This window comes from Rhopilema esculentum, chromosome 16 (genome assembly GCF_057945365.1).
Source record: "Rhopilema esculentum isolate cy_ngs chromosome 16, ASM5794536v1, whole genome shotgun sequence".
In the NCBI taxonomy this organism is placed as follows: domain Eukaryota; kingdom Metazoa; phylum Cnidaria; class Scyphozoa; order Rhizostomeae; family Rhizostomatidae; genus Rhopilema; species Rhopilema esculentum.
The window spans coordinates 14,486,940-14,504,521 of record NC_142830.1 but is presented as its reverse complement, the minus strand read 5'-3'; the positions used below and the strand labels follow the sequence as shown (position 1 = coordinate 14,504,521).

General features: G+C 35.3%; 2 protein-coding genes across 3 annotated transcripts; one reads left to right on the top strand and one right to left on the bottom strand.

Annotated features, from left to right (window-relative positions):
- The first annotated feature begins 1,574 nt into the window (after window positions 1–1,574).
- Window positions 1,575–13,452, top strand: LOC148958371 (prostaglandin E synthase 3-like). The gene is made up of 8 exons (XM_089113004.1): window positions 1,575–1,683; window positions 5,927–6,043; window positions 6,677–6,746; window positions 7,671–7,766; window positions 9,678–9,767; window positions 10,333–10,365; window positions 11,772–11,829; window positions 13,198–13,452. Coding segments are annotated over exons 1-8 (486 nt in total). The 5' UTR covers window positions 1,575–1,681; the 3' UTR covers window positions 13,218–13,452.
- Window positions 13,453–14,658: 1,206 nt separating this feature from the next.
- LOC148958370 (uncharacterized) lies at window positions 14,659–17,571 on the bottom strand. 2 transcript variants are annotated; one of them, XM_089113003.1, is made up of 2 exons: window positions 17,392–17,518; window positions 14,659–16,821 (listed from the first exon to the last, which is right to left on the bottom strand). In XM_089113003.1, exon 2 carries the CDS (start codon window positions 15,951–15,953, stop codon window positions 15,060–15,062), a length of 894 nt encoding a protein of 297 aa, XP_088969129.1. In that variant the 5' UTR covers window positions 15,954–16,821; window positions 17,392–17,518; the 3' UTR covers window positions 14,659–15,059. The 2 variants fall into 2 exon arrangements, with proteins under 2 accessions (XP_088969129.1, XP_088969128.1); XM_089113002.1 differs by having other exon boundaries at window positions 14,660–15,925; window positions 17,392–17,571.
- Window positions 17,572–17,582: the final 11 nt, after the last annotated feature.

Here is a 17,582-nt window from a genome sequence, read left to right as displayed (position 1 = left end):
TATGCTTGTAAGTTCTGATACGCATCTCATAGGTTGTATACAATCTGGATATAAATGAGAATTGTCTTTTTCGGTTTCTTTTCGAGAAAAGTTCATTCAGTGTTGTCTGAATCCTTTGCTGGATTCATCTTCAAACTCTGTGTCTTGAAGAGACTGACTAAACCGAGGCTTGACGACGATATTCTAGATGAGTTTTCCCCACACGAACATAAAGCCTCCCCAATTTTAACATTGCTGCTTGATTTCATAACATGACTGGATTCCCCCTGAATTAACAACGGCCTTGTTTTCCAGTTTAACGGCATCGTTGTCTTGCTGCCTGTCTGACTGGGACTGTCCTCCTGCTGTTGACTTTCATTTCCAGTTTGTGGTTCGGACATACCTTGCTCAGGTAGCTCCTACTCGCCAACAATCAGCTGATCTGGTATGCAAAACATTGCAACTTTAGTTTATACCAAAATAATAGAAATTCCTTTGACGTCATAAAATCAAATTTATCGATGTCACAATCAAAACGCCTAATCATAGATCTCAGTGAGCCCTCAAAGGAGCATGGGACGCGTACATTTGATGTGGGACATTTTCCTCTTTCAATAAACCAACGACTTAAATCTATAGTCAGTGGAGTTGTGTGTTTTGTACATCGAGTAATGAACAAAAATTGATACAATAAAATAACGACTTTGTACAATCCAGCTATAATTAATGTTTACCCTATCTAGTCTATACGCTTTCTACCCCCTCACCAAAGGATTCCGATTTGTGTAGATAGAAAGAATTAATTTATCTCTTGGACCTGCGGCCGCCGATTGGCCAAAAAACAAGGAACCAATCAAATGCACTATTCTTCCTCTCGAATTACTTTCGATCTATATTCCAGGGGGCTAGGATTCCAAGTAGGCAGTTTAACTTACCCCCCCCCCCCGAATTTTAAGTCTCAGTTTTCAGGAGCTCGAAAAGCGAGGGCCTATAATTTTTTGAGAATCTAAACATTGAAGAAATAGATTGTCATTCTGATATTTATCTAATTAAAGATATACATGTTGCTTTCCTCGTGCAATTTTCTTTAAATTCGCAGATCCCATAAAATCGTTTCAGTTTTGCAATTCACAGTCTCCCAAATGTCGAAAAGGTAGGGATTACCGCGGAGGTATTGGAAACGGCTTAAAATGTGGGGTAATACTCTTTTCCAATGCCACCCCCTCATCAGTCAAACAACATTCTTCTAAGTGTCGATTTAATTTCATTTGTGAGACACATATTTGGAGTATTTGTAGACTTGCTCCAAGTCTATTTCATGCTTGAGAGAGGAGTATTTATTTTCCTCCTGTGGACTTCTGCGAAGGAGACCGACGGCGGGAAATAATTACTCCTCTCTCAAGCATGAAATAGGCTTGGATCAAGTCTAGAGTACTTGCTACTCTTTGCTTGGGCCGCTATACCCAATATATAGCGCTTTCTCGAGCCATTGACCTGTCACCCACTTTATGCACTTGTTGAACCTAGAGATAGGCTGCTAAAGTTTTCGCGGCGGCTGTTCCGCTCCTTCGCACCGATAGCATTTGTGAGAAATACACGGAGTACCTGTGACTTTTTAGACTCCCGCCTAGAGCACGAGGTTTGGAGAGAGTTTGCCGAGTAAAATTATCAACCATTGCTACACAAGCTGTGAATACAAAAAATGTAAGTTAAACACTGTAAACAATTATTTGTTGAATTATGTTATTCAAATTCCAGCGCAATTTAATGATAGTAGAAGAAAATTTACTATGACGCTAACTTTTTGCTCGTAACTTTGGTTTTTCATGGAAAAATCTAGAAGTCTGAGGGCAGGGCCTAATAAAGAAACCCTTGCCTTGTGTTAAATTTTTGCAGAGCTGAAAAATCTCTAGTGAATGAGACAAGAAAGCATATTTTTTGGCTGCGTTGATAACTATACATACTAATGCAAGCAAAGAAAGACTATGTTTGATAACTGTGTCGTGTAGACTACTCTGCCGATCAGGCTGAAAGCAAGGTTTTTCCCCTCCATTGTCATTACATTGAAAATTTCTTGATATTGCGAAAGTTAAGCAAGGACAACTTTGTAAATTGTTACCTTAATTTTAGGTTCGATTCTATCCAGTGTTAATTGTTTATTGAAAACCAAACTTAGGAGTAATCTAACCGGTATGCAGGTTTTTCGACTCCACACCAAATTAGTATTTCCAAGAAATGAGATACACACTGGAGTCTTGCGTCTTGCATTATGTAGCAAAATTGGTTTATTTGTATATAGCCTAAACATTTGGCAATCGCTGGTTGACATTAATGAAATTTCTATACTAAACACATTTATCTAAAAGATACAAAAACCTCTGAAGACAAAAGATTTATCAAGAGACATCATGTTTGCTCCTTATCCAGTCTGCAGAGTGTGGCAAATGCATGGGAGGGGTCATTTTAGTATGGCTAGCTTTGCATGCCGAAATTCGAAATTGCACGCCAAATGTAATAGGAGGATATTAAATTTAATATGTTTATAGACATCCAGTGGCTTATGTGGATACTTAAATTGTATATCTTCAGATTCTTTATGTCGGTCTTTTACCCAAGGCAGCACTATGGTTGCCCCTTGGGTTGGAAAGGGTTGGAAAATGTTCAACTTTGGATGCTTTCCGTTCTCTGGAAAACACACCCTTTGAAGCAACTTTGGCTATATACAACCTTTTCTCCTGAATGAATATTAACAGGGAGAAAGCCATTTCAAGATTTTGATCGTCTTCTTTGTGTTACATTTTTATTGTTTAGCTTATTCAACATTATTAGATGGGTTTTCTTGAGATTGGGACAATATCTCTCAAATTGGGTTGTTGGGACAAAGTCTTGATATTGTGACTAGTTGGAAGGGTTGGAAGTTATTAATAAAAAGAGGTCAAATAATTTGAATGAGGCCTTTGCCTGCCATTACCCTTAGCTGTTATACCTTTAAGGGTTTATAAAAGGGCAAGGGACATGGAGATTAATGCTGAAATTGGTTTTAGCTAAAGTCCCCATCTGGTAGGGCAAGAAACAAAAAATAAACAAAAATATTTGAAAAGAGGAATTTTTTAAAAATCCATTCAAGGTCAAAATGAATATTTTTCAAAAATATTGAGGCTTAACAAAATCTATAGTATTCTTATAAGAAACTAAGCATAATGGTGGTGTCACAAATAGTTTATGCAAAGATCTTGTGGGCTGTTTATCAAATATCTTCTGTGCTTAGGTGATGGTTCTCCCTGTATTGTACTATAAAGCAGTCAGTGGCAACACACACTGTAACCTTCAAATCTGCTTGATTTGACAAAATATATACATAGTAATGTACAAATTAAAGAGTATACCTTTAAATCTGCTTGATTTGACAAAATACATGGTAATATACCAATTTAAGAGCACAAAAACACATTTCTTGGTTAAAGTTCTTTAAGGAGCATCTTTTTGTGACAGGTTAATCAAGTTGTTATTGTTGCTATAATATTTAATGGTTTTTATCGGGAGTTCTTCTCCATTTTAGTGCATTACATGCAGGTCTTGATTCTTTCAAATGTTTAATTTAAATGCACAGATAAACCACATATTCATGGTGGAAAGGCTAGAGAAACATGACTAAATGGGCTAAAACATCCGAAGATATTTTTGATTTTTAAAAGGCATAAGTTTAATCAATGAATTATTTTGTAATTTATCAAAGATTCATGGAAAATTCCATAATTGACAGAATTAACGCCCCCTGCTAAATAACCACCCCTAACAAATAAGTGCCCCGGGATAAGGCAATTTTTGCAATAGCACTCCCTGCTTGAAAAAGGCACCCCTTAGACAAATGGGGCACTAATTTGAATACAAAAAATCAGACCGGGTGCTTATTTGAATTTAGCAAAAACAACATATTTTGTTGTCAACATGTATTTCAATGTATTTAAAAACAAGAAATCATTTTATATATAATTGGTTGATATATATTGATGGAAACTGTTTTGTTAATACACCAATTCGACTTACGACCTCGTTTTGGAAATTTCTCCAAACTTAATTATACGACTTTTTTAAGCTCAGATTTGGTTTTATCGCCATAATTTTAGGCGGGATACCATTTTTCATATTGTTTCAGCTTGTATTTTAGATTTTACGGAGAAATTAAGTTTAAAAACTTGTAAGGGATTTGACTGCAAAAATCGTTCCGGGGGAAACTTTACCCCCCTAGTCGCAAATCACGGTCAAATCCTTTATAAAGTTTTTATCTTTATGTCGTCATAAAATCAATATCGTGAGCAATATGATAATGAAAACTTACAATTAGACTAAAATCATTGTTCTCAATCTGAATCTGAGGTCAAAAAATTTATACAAAAGAATTTTGAAGAATTTTTCAAAATGAGGCCGTAATTCAAATTGGTGTATCAAAATGAGGTAAGTTCATGTGCCCAGTTTCAGCAGTGGCAGACACCTGGGAGGGGGCAAGAGGGAGCAGTCACCTCCTTCCCCTTATATTTTGAAGGAGGGTAGTCTTTTCTTCTAAAAAAATGGGAAAATGTGACATCATGTTATCAAAACAATAGACTTGCCCCCAATATTTGACCAAGTGTCCCCCTGAGTTTCAGGTCAACCAATAGCAGGCATTGCTGTAAGCAGAATGGAGGTGCTCCATAAAAAGAGTCCCGTAGAAACTCTAGGCGCTCTATTTCACACCTCAAAATAGAATGTCCTTGAGAGCATCCTTGGAGAGCTTTGGGAGATCGAGATCTTCATATCTAGAGCTTCGAAAGATTGTTAAATATGAAATTCAATGATGATACCAAAAATCACAATAATATGAAATAACAAAACACGCAACAAACACTATGCTGATATAAATATAGAATTATGATAAAACAAAGCAATGCGATAATCTGGACAAAATTGTGATCTCTGATTTGCACAGGTAATTTTAAGTTATTAAGAAAAAAGCAGAAGATAATACTTCAACAGAACATTAACACTTGCTCGAAAATCAAGACATAATATTGAGGTCTGTTGAGAAGATTTTTTATGCTTGATCGAGTTTATTCAACAATGGCCAAAAAAATATTTTGTTCTGTGGTTATATCGTTTTTATGTTTCGAGGGGCTCTATAAATGGCCCTCACAAGGCTTTTTTTAGGGTGACACTAGGCACGCATGCTAGATTGAGCACCTTTCCGGGCAAGGCCTGCAAAAGTAAGCACGCAAATCATGACTCAGCAGATTTTATTACGTTTAGGTATACCACCCCTTAATATAATGACTGAGTGCCTTAAATTGTTAGTTAATAACTCTTGTAAAGCATTTGAAAGAAACCTAATAAGCAAGACAATATCAAAGAAGGTGCTTGCAACAGAACAGGAATTAAATATTGTATTTTCAACAACAAAATGTATTAATAAACAAGTTACCTATAAAACTTCATCATCATAATGTTGGTTATTGCTCAAACCTGATTCAGGTTATTCCTTTACTTTCCTCTATGATCTCGACTCCAGAGATGATCATTCTTGTGTAAGAGTTTTCTAACCAGACTGCTCTACCTAAACCAGACTGTTCTGTAGTTACTTACTTAGTTACTGTTGCATAGTTACTGTTGCTATGCTTCAGGCTTCATTTTTGCAAATAAAATTCATTTTCAGTGAGAATGCTTTCATTTTGACTGTTTTATGTTTCCAATGACATAAAATTGACTGCAGATGTATGTATGTAATGGGAGCCAAAATACATTTTGTCCTTTTTTGCTGGTCAAGATATGTATCTATGAGTTTGTGAAATTGTATTGTTTTGAATTTCAGTAGCATTTTGTTTACGTATATACATATAAATATATATATATATATCTATTATTTTAACAAAATTATTTTTGTTTCAGACATATATGTATGTTTCTTTCATTGTAGGGCACTACATCCTCCAGTCTATTGGGCACAGAGAAATGACAGAATTTTAGTCAGTGTACAACTTGAAGATGTGAACGATGAAAAAATTACTGTAAATAACACAATGTTAAGTTTCAGGTACATATCTTAGAGTGGTCTTTTCAATTCTACTTTTCAAATTATATGTAGAAGAATATATAGCTTATGTTTTTGGTTTTTTAAACAAGCGAAATACAGAAGGCTGTTTTTAGGACAGTAAGAAGCTATGCGGTGCCCTTTCCTTCCTCTCGATGTGACTACATTTTTGGTCATAATCTAATGTCTTGAATAGCAGAGGAGAGCTGATGACTCTTCTAACTCTAAGCAGAAATGTGGTCCTGACTGGGACTCAAACCTCAGAACTTTGGATTTGTAGTCCATGTTGCATGATGTATTGTGTTTGTTCTTGTGCACCCTTGGTATTCCTCAATCAACTTATAATGAGGGTCTTGTCCACCCTTTGTGTCAGGGACTCATATATCTCTTCATGATTGCAACTTTTTCTAATGTAGTGAAGTTTATTGGGCACCATTTGCCTTCCAATTATAGAATCATTGGTAACACCCTTTATTGCATAAATCCATGTCTGTGTTGCTTTTTTATCAGTCTCAGCATTTTACTACTGCCACATTGAGTTCCTTGATGATCACATTCTATTTAACATTGAGCCCTATGTGGCAATATTTCTTCCTTGCTTGTCTCTGTTCATGGTGATATTTATTCTCTTTGCAGTGGTAAAGGTGGTTCATCACAGAATCAGTATCATGTTGATTTAGAGTTTTTGAAAGACATAATTCCAGAGGTGAGATTTTCAGTTGAATTGAAATCTTCCTTGAATTATATATATGGGCCATTATAGCCTAATGATTTTGGTTTCCAGGTTCAAAATGAAAAAATTATGATTACCGACTGCACAACAAAGAGCTTCTTGTTCATTAGTGCTACTCAATCCTGTTGTTGAATTAAAATATTAGTTGTCATAGTTAAATTTTACAAATTGGTTGAAAAGGGGGGGATTTATTGCCAGTATGCCAAAAGAAAGAAAAAAGGGATGTTGTTTTTACACTGAGGCTCGACAAGTCTAGTTATAACAGCAAGTATGCAATTTTGTTGTCGGTGTTACTGTAGGCTGAAGTTGTAAGCAACAATGGTTTGTTACAGATAAAAAATATGTTGAGTTGAGTAAAAGGAATTCCTGATTTGTCTTGTAGGACAATTCTTGATATGAGATAGAAAATATGCAATGAAATTTATAAACATCAAATATATAATTCTGATTTTATCAATTTCACTGCATGGACCGCATGTAAAAGTTGTTTCTTCTGGAGAAAAATAGCACTTAGTAGTCACAGAAAAGATGTAGTAGGGGATTTTCTGTAAAAGATGGACCAGATATACAGCAGAATGCAAACCCAAGCAGAGACCAAGTTAGATTTGAGTTGCAATCTGATGGCCACACTTGGAGTAAAACAGCAACCCCATGTTAAGATTATTATCACTGAATGTGTTTTGCATTGTTTGTTGGAGAATGAAACATAAGATGGAACACTTTTTAAGAAAGCTGAACAGAAAATAGAAATAATTGGTTTCCTTTTTTAAAAGAATGACTAATGGTACAAATACATTGTTTCTAGTATATATTTAATTGATAAATATGTTATATAATGTATTTAAATATGTTAATGTATTTATGTATATTTGAGGCTACTACTTTTGTTTTTCTCAGGAATCGAAGCAAAGAAAAGGAGGAAGGGAATATTTCTTTGATCTAAAGAAAAAGGAAGAAGGATTTTGGCCACGACTACTAAAGGAGACAAAAAAGGTATTTTGTTATGTTTTTTACTTTCAATAAAACTGCTCTTTTTAAATCAACAACCTTGTCACAAATTTTACATCTGTGGAGAGATTTAGGTGATTAGGAAGGGGCTCTTGGCATAATCATTTTGTGCTGTCCATTCTTCTGCAGTTGAAAATCCTGTGATTGAGGATCAAAGTTTTTTATAGTAATTGCAAATAGGCAGGGGATAAAGAATAAAGGCGTTTTTCGCTAAAACCATCCTATTGAATGACAGCTCGAGATTCCATGCTAAGGCTGTTTATAGAAAATCTGGATCACTGTATTTACAGCCATGGGTATATTTACGATGCCTTTATTTAACTCTCCTGCTCCTTTTGATGCCATAATCTACGCCCCTCCATTGAACTTCGCTTAGTGACATGAACACTTCCTTTTAAACGTCTAAAGCTGAATTCACACTGGATGCATCACGGCGCGGCGCATCGTGACGCTAATCAAATATGGTTATCATTTTCTGCAGCTATGCGTACGCAGCAATTTTTTCAGCCACGCGTCACCAAACGTCAAAGTTAAATAAATTCAACTTTGACGCTTCAGAAAATTTAGAGAATAATGACAGCTAGAAATGTAAACAAGCAGCTTCTGAAATAGGCCATTATAAAACTGTGTTGCTTGTACGGTCAAGCATATTTTAATGAGTCTCTCTGAAAAAAGCATTCGGAAGCTAAATTCAAAAAGTAGCAAAAACAAATTACATTTATTAGTTTATAATAAAAAAACATTATTATTCGTGTTTTGAGTCTCTGTCTACAAAGTTACCTCGTTGATGTGCAATTCAAAAATGATGTTGAGTCATTGTATGTTCAGTTTTGGTAAAAAAATATTTCAGTCATTTCCCGTTAAGCTTTCAATACCTTCCAAAGGTGTACTTGCGAGGGATTTAATTCATGTAAATATGGGGAGTGTTGCTAAAATTAAGCTGTTTGATATTCCTCGAATTTCGGTGGAAAGAAAACCCTAAAAATTCGTAAAGCCAGCCATTTTGCTAATTGTAGTAGACCTTCCTAATCTTAAATATCAATAAAAATCTAGGTTCTCTAATGGATGATCTCTAAGAGAATGATCTTCCTGTCAAATAATAGGCCAGCCTATCAAACCGAAATGTCGAAGAAACCACATGAGACTGTATATGATATATTAGGTTCAGATAACTGTTTCATCCGTTTCTGTAGCAAACTTAAGTTTCCGGCTTGATTTTGCAATGCAAGGAATACAGTATAACTTGTTGAGAATTTCGCAAGTTTGCTTTGAACAGCATTGGAAAAAAGATGGCGGGCGCTTGATGACGCATCGTCTCTGAATAGCATGAAAAAGCACATGACGCGACGCTCGGTGACGCACCACGCCGTGACGCGTCCAGTGTGAATTCAGTTTAACCCATGGATCCAAGAGAGCCTTGATCCGAATTTATGGTGCTTTTAAAAGGAAGAAAAAACATGGAACAAACCTTTAATTCTGGTTGATAACGATTAACAAAAATGCCTTCACATTTTAAATGATTCACTTTCTGAACATCTGCCTCTTTTTAACGCCCGTCCTTTAGAGAGCAAGAATTTATAATTTAAAAAGGGATTACCGCTCTCCAAATAGTCGATTTTCAATTGACTGCTAAATCTGAGCATCTTACTTGAGCAGCTCTATTGGCTTTTTATCTTAGGCAATTCTCCTGTTGCTACAGGCGGACCGAAAGTTGGTACGCTGAAATCTTTCAATTATTGAGCTTCTGAATGAAAAAGAAGAAAAAATTGTTTATGTAGTGCTGGCATTGAGTCCAACAAGATACGTGGATAGTTTTAACTTGTATAATGAAAAATGAACAATGAATTATGTGGTCAATTAGATTTTTTGAAGCTCCATGACACCACTTTCTTTTAGCCACCATATTTGAAAGTTGATTTCAACAGATGGAAGGATGAAGACGATTCGGATTACGAAGGTGATTTTCACGAGCCAAATCTCGAAGATGTAAGTTCTCCAATTTTTCATTTTTGCCAAGTGTGACAAAGAGCACAATTGATTCCAAAGAATGAAAGCTTCAAGTTATTCAATGGAGGCTAATAGCCTTAATTTCACCAAAAGATTTCCCCATGATGCAATTTGCAAGTCTTGTGAGATTTCACGCAGGGCTTCTTGCAAATTGGGTCTACAACCAAATTTTGCCAGGGAATGGCGTGTCAAACCGTGTTCCTAGACTTTGTAGGGCCATTTTCAATTATGTATCTTTGAAGATTTTCTGGCCTAGTGATGCCGCTCGCTTTTTCTGATGAATTGTAGTACTGGCTTTTGTCTCACAAGCATTTTACTAAAACCCTGGGACAAATTAAATAAAGAGGATCATAACGGCCGAAAACAGCTCTAAAGTTTTGTAGTGTGAAGGTGTTATTTTCTTAAAAATGATATTTTTCAATTCAATTTGATATTTTTCAAAAGTAACAGTGTACCTAAGCTTCATTTTGTTATAATGCTATTTTGCTGCTTCCAAGGCCATCTATCGGCTGTTCGTTTATTCGAATTTCTTTTTCTCCTTCAGATGATGAAGAACATGGGAACGATCGACTCGAAGGTTTGTTCAGATTTAATGATGGTTCTTTATAATGTTCAAATATTTTACTGTAACTTTATCACAACTGGGACTTTTTTGAAGAACATCGACTATCCTGCGCCTCAAAGAGCACTGGTGCATCTTTACTAACACAAGAGAAGGCATTTTTCATATGCCCTGTAACGAGAACATATTTCATCTATCTTTATGACAAGAACTTTTTGAAAAATATATTCTCAGTTATTGAATATCAACTTTGCGCTTTATATCTTGAAAAATAAATCTTTATCTCGTTCTCCGCGATTTTTCTATTCGGATGAAACAAGAAGTGATAAGAATTACTTGAGCTAGTCCAATCTCGATCAGAACTTAGCAAGTCCCATTCATTTTACATTTTTAGATTATTTTAAATCTCTTTCCGTTTTTTCTCAACCGCAGTATTTAACTTAGCTGGCTGCATGTAAAATAACGCCTTAGAAATTTCAATTCTATCACGAGGCTATTAATTTTGTTTGTTAGTAAGCTTGATTAGAGGTCATTAGCATCGAACATTCGATTATGATTGGCCAAATTAATGGTGCATGCATTTCGGTAAGGCTTTTAGCAGGTTATTTGTTTTTTCTGTTAATCAGAGGTGCCTTTCAAGTCCGTTTGTGTGATCAATGTTGACTTGAAAGAGACAAAACTTTCCATATACTAAGAAACATAGACTTTACTCATTAAACTGTCTCCCAGACACGGTTTTAGATCATTAACACCTTGACAGAAAAAATAACCCGTTTTATTAGACAAGCATTTTTTCGCACTCTTTTTTTAAAGAAATTAACAACTATGTTGCTGAGATACTTGAGTCATAACAAATTTTTAAAATAGGCGTCTTTATTTAATCTTCTGTGGGAACTTTAAGCATGTCAGATATTTTACTTATTTCTGTATGGTTTTTTCAATTTTGCTTATTCCGGTCAGATCTTTGATAGGCACGTGGTGTGATTCTTGAAATGTAAATTACGATGAGTCAGCACCCTCTTTCGCCATTTGTACATTCGCCTAATTCTCTTTAAGTTTTTATGTATTTTGGCATTTAAGGTTTTTTCTACAATAAGTCTAGAAATGCATCGAAAATCTTCAATCAGGCAAAAATGCCCAAAGTAATGATTATGAAATATTGAAATAAAGATGAAATTGAATAAATGAAAGAACTTTGACACCTTTTCGTTTCATTATTATATTCATCGTATTCCATCTCAAATAGAGTTTCTTTAAAGCGCAGAATGCAACATTTTATTGCCAAAACTATCAAATTGACATGGGATTTCTTTGAGCTTCCATTACAGTTTTTGTCTTATAATATGTTTTCAATAAAGCTAAAAACATTTCCACATCTTGTTGTTTTCGATGTTGTTAACCTTGATTGTATTACCATCTAGGGCTTTGACCCGGAAGATGGCAATGCTGATGCTGATGCCGAAGACAGTGACGACGAAGGTAACTTTGGCAATTTTTAATTTTCTCTTCACATGCATTTCAAATTGCAATACTCGTAAGTCGTAGCAAAACTCTTTCAAGTCTCTGAATTTTATATTTTATGATGTTTATCTTCTCGTACTCTGTGTGATAGAAAACCAATTTTTTGTTTGCCATAAATGCTTCGACAAACCCTGTTTGTTCAAGCTTTTGCCTTTAGTTCATTTGTAGATAAAAAAATAATATTTTGATGATAGACTTGATATTTCCTACAATTATGTCTCTTCCTTTCAAAATATCAGTGCAAGTTATGCGTGCTAGGCATGGATTTGTTATGATTCTAAACAAATAATTTGTAAGAAGATCCTCGCCTTGGTTATTCAATAATCCACTAACTGTTCCTAAATCTAAGAACTTGATATGTCCAATCATAGTTATATTTCAAAGAAAGTAGGTCTTGTTTCCAAATGATTTAAATTGATAAAAAAAGGACAATTACTTTTTACTAGTTAATCGCAAAGTGTTCGATTCTGCATAGGCAGAATTTAACATGCTTTTATGTATGTTCTACACACCAAGGCGTAAATGTTAAAGGGTATATCAAATCTTATATTCGAATTACGTCACTCAATTGAAATTAATTGTTGTTGAAGTTTGAAGCGTTTAAAAAAGCCTGAGGCAAATGTGTAGAAACCTGCTTAGCGATCCTTCTTCTCAATGATAAAAGCTTGTTTGCTGACATTAGTAGATTTTTTGTTTTGTTTCTAATAGTACCCTGGGATAATTCTTTGCGAAGATAAAGAAATCGTTTTCACTCAAATTAACTTAAAAGTCATTACGAGATTGCTTAAATGATTACAGTAGAAAAACAATCTGCACGCAAGATTCCGTGTTTCGGCTAAAATGCTATTTTCGCTAAAGCAAATACTGAGAAGTAGCTTAGGGCCTGAACAGGGCTCCATTCGTCCCTTTGTTGTGTCTAAAGTCTTTAATGTTCATCATTGGAAATCCCTAATGATCTCATTAAGCGTGAAACCCAAAGTTCCAACTCTGGACCGATTTGTTCTACCGGCTAAACTGTTCTACCGGACCGATTTGTTCTACCGGCGGATGCTTTGCTCCAAGTTATGTATTTTCACTAAATTTTCGTAACGATTCCCAAGTTATTTTACTTTTAATGCGATTATTTGTAAAGGATTTCTAAATTAAAGTTCTGTAGGCATCTCTTGATCTATATTTTTTCATGGCGAAAGCAAACTTTTGAATAAAAAATTGCCTTTTTACTTTATAATAATAAATCTTATATATAAGAAACTCTTGAAACCCCATCTTTTTCACACTAATTTTATAGATGTTTGAAACATTAAACAATGTTTTAATGTTTTGTAGAACTGCCCGATTTAGAATGAACACAGCATGATGGTATATCGAAGTTGGTGCACAGACCAGACGAGAACTCAAGGAAGAATGCCCAGGCATGAATTCTTCTTAACGCCTTGTCAGTTTTCTGAAAGTCGCCAAACATTGTGATGTTTCTGTTTACACCTACGGTAGCACTGTAAATTACTCTATTTCGTCTCTTGCCCTAACATTTCGTCTGTATACAAATTTAAATGTGCTTTGTGAAAGAGAGAGGACTTGCTACTCTTTGTCGATTTTATTATTGTTGTTCCTCTTATTTAGTGTTTTGTGGTGCATTATTGGCACAAAATCATGATCAAGTTTATTATCTTTATTGTTCACTGGCGAAACCTTTTTTAATTGTTTTCGTTTCCATCTACGTCAGTGTGTTTTTCTCACCATAATTCTTGCCAGGCTGTTTTTTTTGAATTTCTAAACCGTTTTTTGAGACTCAAAAAAAAATAACTTTTGTGGGGTTTACATTTTTAACGGTAAATAAAAATGAAAAAACCTTCGCAGTATGATATATAGATATTGCGTGTTTTGATTCGGTTGCCAGTTTCTATCGATTTTTACTTCAACAGCAGCCAGAGAAAGAAAGATCCTTTTTCTTTTTTTTTTCTTTATTCAGATGAGACATTCGTAAACTTGTCTTTAATAAGATGAGACACTAAGGAATTCGAGTTATGTTGGGTCATAGATTCTTTTTTTTAATTTTAAGCTGTTAATGTTTTGTCCACAATCTAGAATGAGTATGTTTGCCACAGATAAAACAATAGATTTGACATGTTTCTTTTTCTTAGTTTTCACATGCCCAGTCGTTTTTATTTCCGTCTTCAACTTTACTAAGCGTCATTTTCCTTGCCTCGACCCTCTCCATTTTTCTTTAGTGGCTATTTCTGTTTGAGAAACCAATGCTGCTTTTTTCCGATTTGTTAACAATACTGAGGCTTTTCTGCCAATGAACACAAAAAAAGTTATCTTTGTTAGTGAACTGGAATTCTTAGGATTGCCGTTAAAAATTATATTGCTGGTAGGTGTAGCATTGCCCTGTCCAACAAGCCCCCTATCTGATAAGGCTGAGCACCCCCCCCCCTCCTTTACAAGCGAGCAAATATTTAGTTAGGCGAATTCTCTATTATGCTATAGATCTCCCCTGAATGAGTAATTTTCTGTCAGTCTCTTTGAGTCGGTGAAACGAATCACAACAAAGAAACTTTATCGCAAATGTAAGTATATTTGTGGATGTGGTCATCGGCGAAGTTGCCTACTGCAAAACCACCCTCCTCCTCATTCTATAAGACGGCAATCCTAGTCCCAATCCACCATGCCTGTTGTTTAGCATTGTCCCTATCCCTGTCGCTACAAGTTATTCCCCCTATCAAGTATAGCTCCTTTCTATGATCTACCATGGCCCTTACCTATCATAGCCCCTATCTAGTATTGCATGCTCTAACAAGGCTGAGATCTAATATGGCTTCTATCAAATATGCCATCTATCTTATTATGGCATCTATTTAGCATGGCCCCTATTTGGCATTGCCCCTATTTGTTATGGCCCCTTCCTAGTATGCCTCTATCTAGTATGACACCTACCCTAGAGTGATCATGATCTAAGATGGCCCTACCTAGCATGCCCCCTATCTAATCTGGTCCGTATCTAGCGTGTCTCTGTCTAGTACGGTTCCTACCCAACATGGCTGTGATCTATTATGGCGCTACCTAGCATGGCCCCTATCACTTGGCCATTGACAGCTGCGTGCATTAGAGGGCTACTGTAGCGTATGATCTAAACCTTGTTTGAACAGCATACAACTTGCATGGCCTGGCCACATCACAGCAGTTCATAACTATCTCTTTAGTGTGGTGATCCTGAGATGGTTCCACCTTCTAGCTAGCTCCTTTTGCTTGCTTTTTGGCAGCATTTTAATCCTTTCGGCAAGGATTACACGCTTTAATCTTGTAGATATACCGAGACTATTCAGCACCTTCTCGTTAGGGCGATAATATCTTAATATAGCCTCCAGCGCTTTACTTATTCGACTGTTTTCCACCTTTGCCTTGGCTAGAAAGCGAATCATCTGATTTCTCACTTCTTTCTCTGTGCGTATATTATCTCTCAACCGATTAATCTCCTCCAGATTACAGCACTTCGAGTTCTGCCCACAAGCCTCAACTACTTCTCTATTGCTGTTTAAAGTGTCGATACTTTGACTCGAGCCCGCCATTTCTGCCTTGCTTTTATTGCCTGAGCCATTTTTTGCATCAACCATAAGCGACTTATATAGTTTATCTATCTCCAAGGTTGTGTTAACAATTTGTACCTTCAAATCTTCCATCTGCCGCTCCACGTCCGTAGCTTTTGCATAACTTACACTGCTTGCGTGTTTCTCATTCCTCTTTCCTAGGTTGGATTCTTCCGTATTAAGTGAAGAAGAGCTAGCGAGATTCGGAATCGAGTAATCGCGTCTTCGAAATCCAGCATAGTTTCCTTTCAGATTTCTAATATTGTTAAAAAAGGCCTTAGCCTTGCGTAAACTGGAGACATCCAGGTTGCTGTACGTCTCGACATTTCGCAAACCTGATTCCTTATTTTTGTTTTGGTCAACGTCACTTGAAAATTCGTTGATGATTGGAAATTGGTTCAGTTCATTTTGAATTGTTTCCACGGACCCCAAATCATTGAGATAATCAACTTTTGCTCTTGCAATATTCGCTGTGAAAAGATAATTTGATACAAGCATCAGTTTATCCTGTCTTTGTAAAAATACACAATGTTTAAGTACATAATGCTTGAATATTGTTTATAAGTATTAAAATGTCTCGAAGAATCGCTCTAAATATCTCATAACTCAAATATAGTTTTGCATAAAGTGTGTTACAGCCAATTTTCATCATTTATTTAATCCTTTAAAGATAAAAGAAGCTACGCATTTGTTGGTTCATAGCTTTTGCGATTATTGCTGAAATTTAAAATTCATTGATTTTCCTAGCATTATTTTTTCATAAGTCGTCTGTTGGCAAACCTGGTACCGTTGAATTCTTGTCAAATATTTATAAAGATTGACCTTTTGGAGTTATTATCGAACAAATCGTCTCATTTTGAGTGCTATATTGCTAGCTATATAGACTATATTAAAGTACATATATACTAAATATTTTAACAGATCCAATGACTTTGGCGCCAAACTATGCTTGCCTTGATTTCCTGACCTATGACAGATTTGTGCAAAAATTTTATCGCTGTTTGTCGTCACAACCGTAAATATTGATAAGTGCCCTAGTCTTCGAAAATATTTCAAACTTCAGCGTTTTTTCGTGTGTTTTCTCATATATTTGGCATTGGCAAATTCTTATGTTTTCCATCTTGTGATATGGCAGATCCTGCGACATTGCATGAAATGGGAAGATCTCTCTTGAGACAATGTTTTCTTACATCAAATAAAGGTGCTATTGTCCTCGATGTCAATTTCACCGCTTTTTCAGTACTCTAGGGAGAGTTGCGAAGAATTTCCTTGTAATGGTCGTTTGATCTCTTCTAAATGTATTGTTATCATTGAAATTTCATCAGTTTTACAATGGTTGCCATGGAGATGTTGAGCTAGGCCTTCTCTACAGGTTCAATGTCGAATGAAATACAGAATTTACAACATTTCAAATGATAGTACGAAATATAGTATTGTTTAAATACTACTTTTTTTACATTGATATGAAAGCTACAATGATTTGAGTTTAATACATTCACAGTAAAAAAATATGGACAAGTAACTTTTACAATGACCAGTATTATACTGCAGTAATTATGAGAGATAAATAGAAAAATAGTTTATATTTGGTTATTATTTATTTCATCTTGTTTTCTATTTTCATATGACCTTCCCTTTGTTTTGGTATTTTTCTTACCCTTATAGTTTTTATTTTTATTCCAATTCGAACGATAAATCTTGACTAGACTATTTCTTAATCCTTTTCTTTAATTATCTGCACTTAATAAATTCTATGTTGTTGTTAAGATGTTTAAAATTGAGATTGATAATTTTTAAGAATGTTATACCGATTTTCTCTATATAAGCTAATTATTGGTAGGTTGTATTGCCTCCTTGAAATCCCTACCGATTGCTATAGTATTTGGAATTGTGTTATCAACAAATACGTGTTTTTTAATTATTTCGTTAAACATACCTTTCCCTGAAAGGACAGCTAGCACGATAGCAAGGCTGGCCAGGGCTGCAATCAACGCCATCGCTTGAAATATTGGTACAACATGACTTTACCGTTGGTTTTATCTCGGAAATCATCTACGCCTTTCACCCATTATCTAGGAAGTTAAAAGTCTGATTCATGGTGGCTATGAATAATCATGAGAGTGAAGG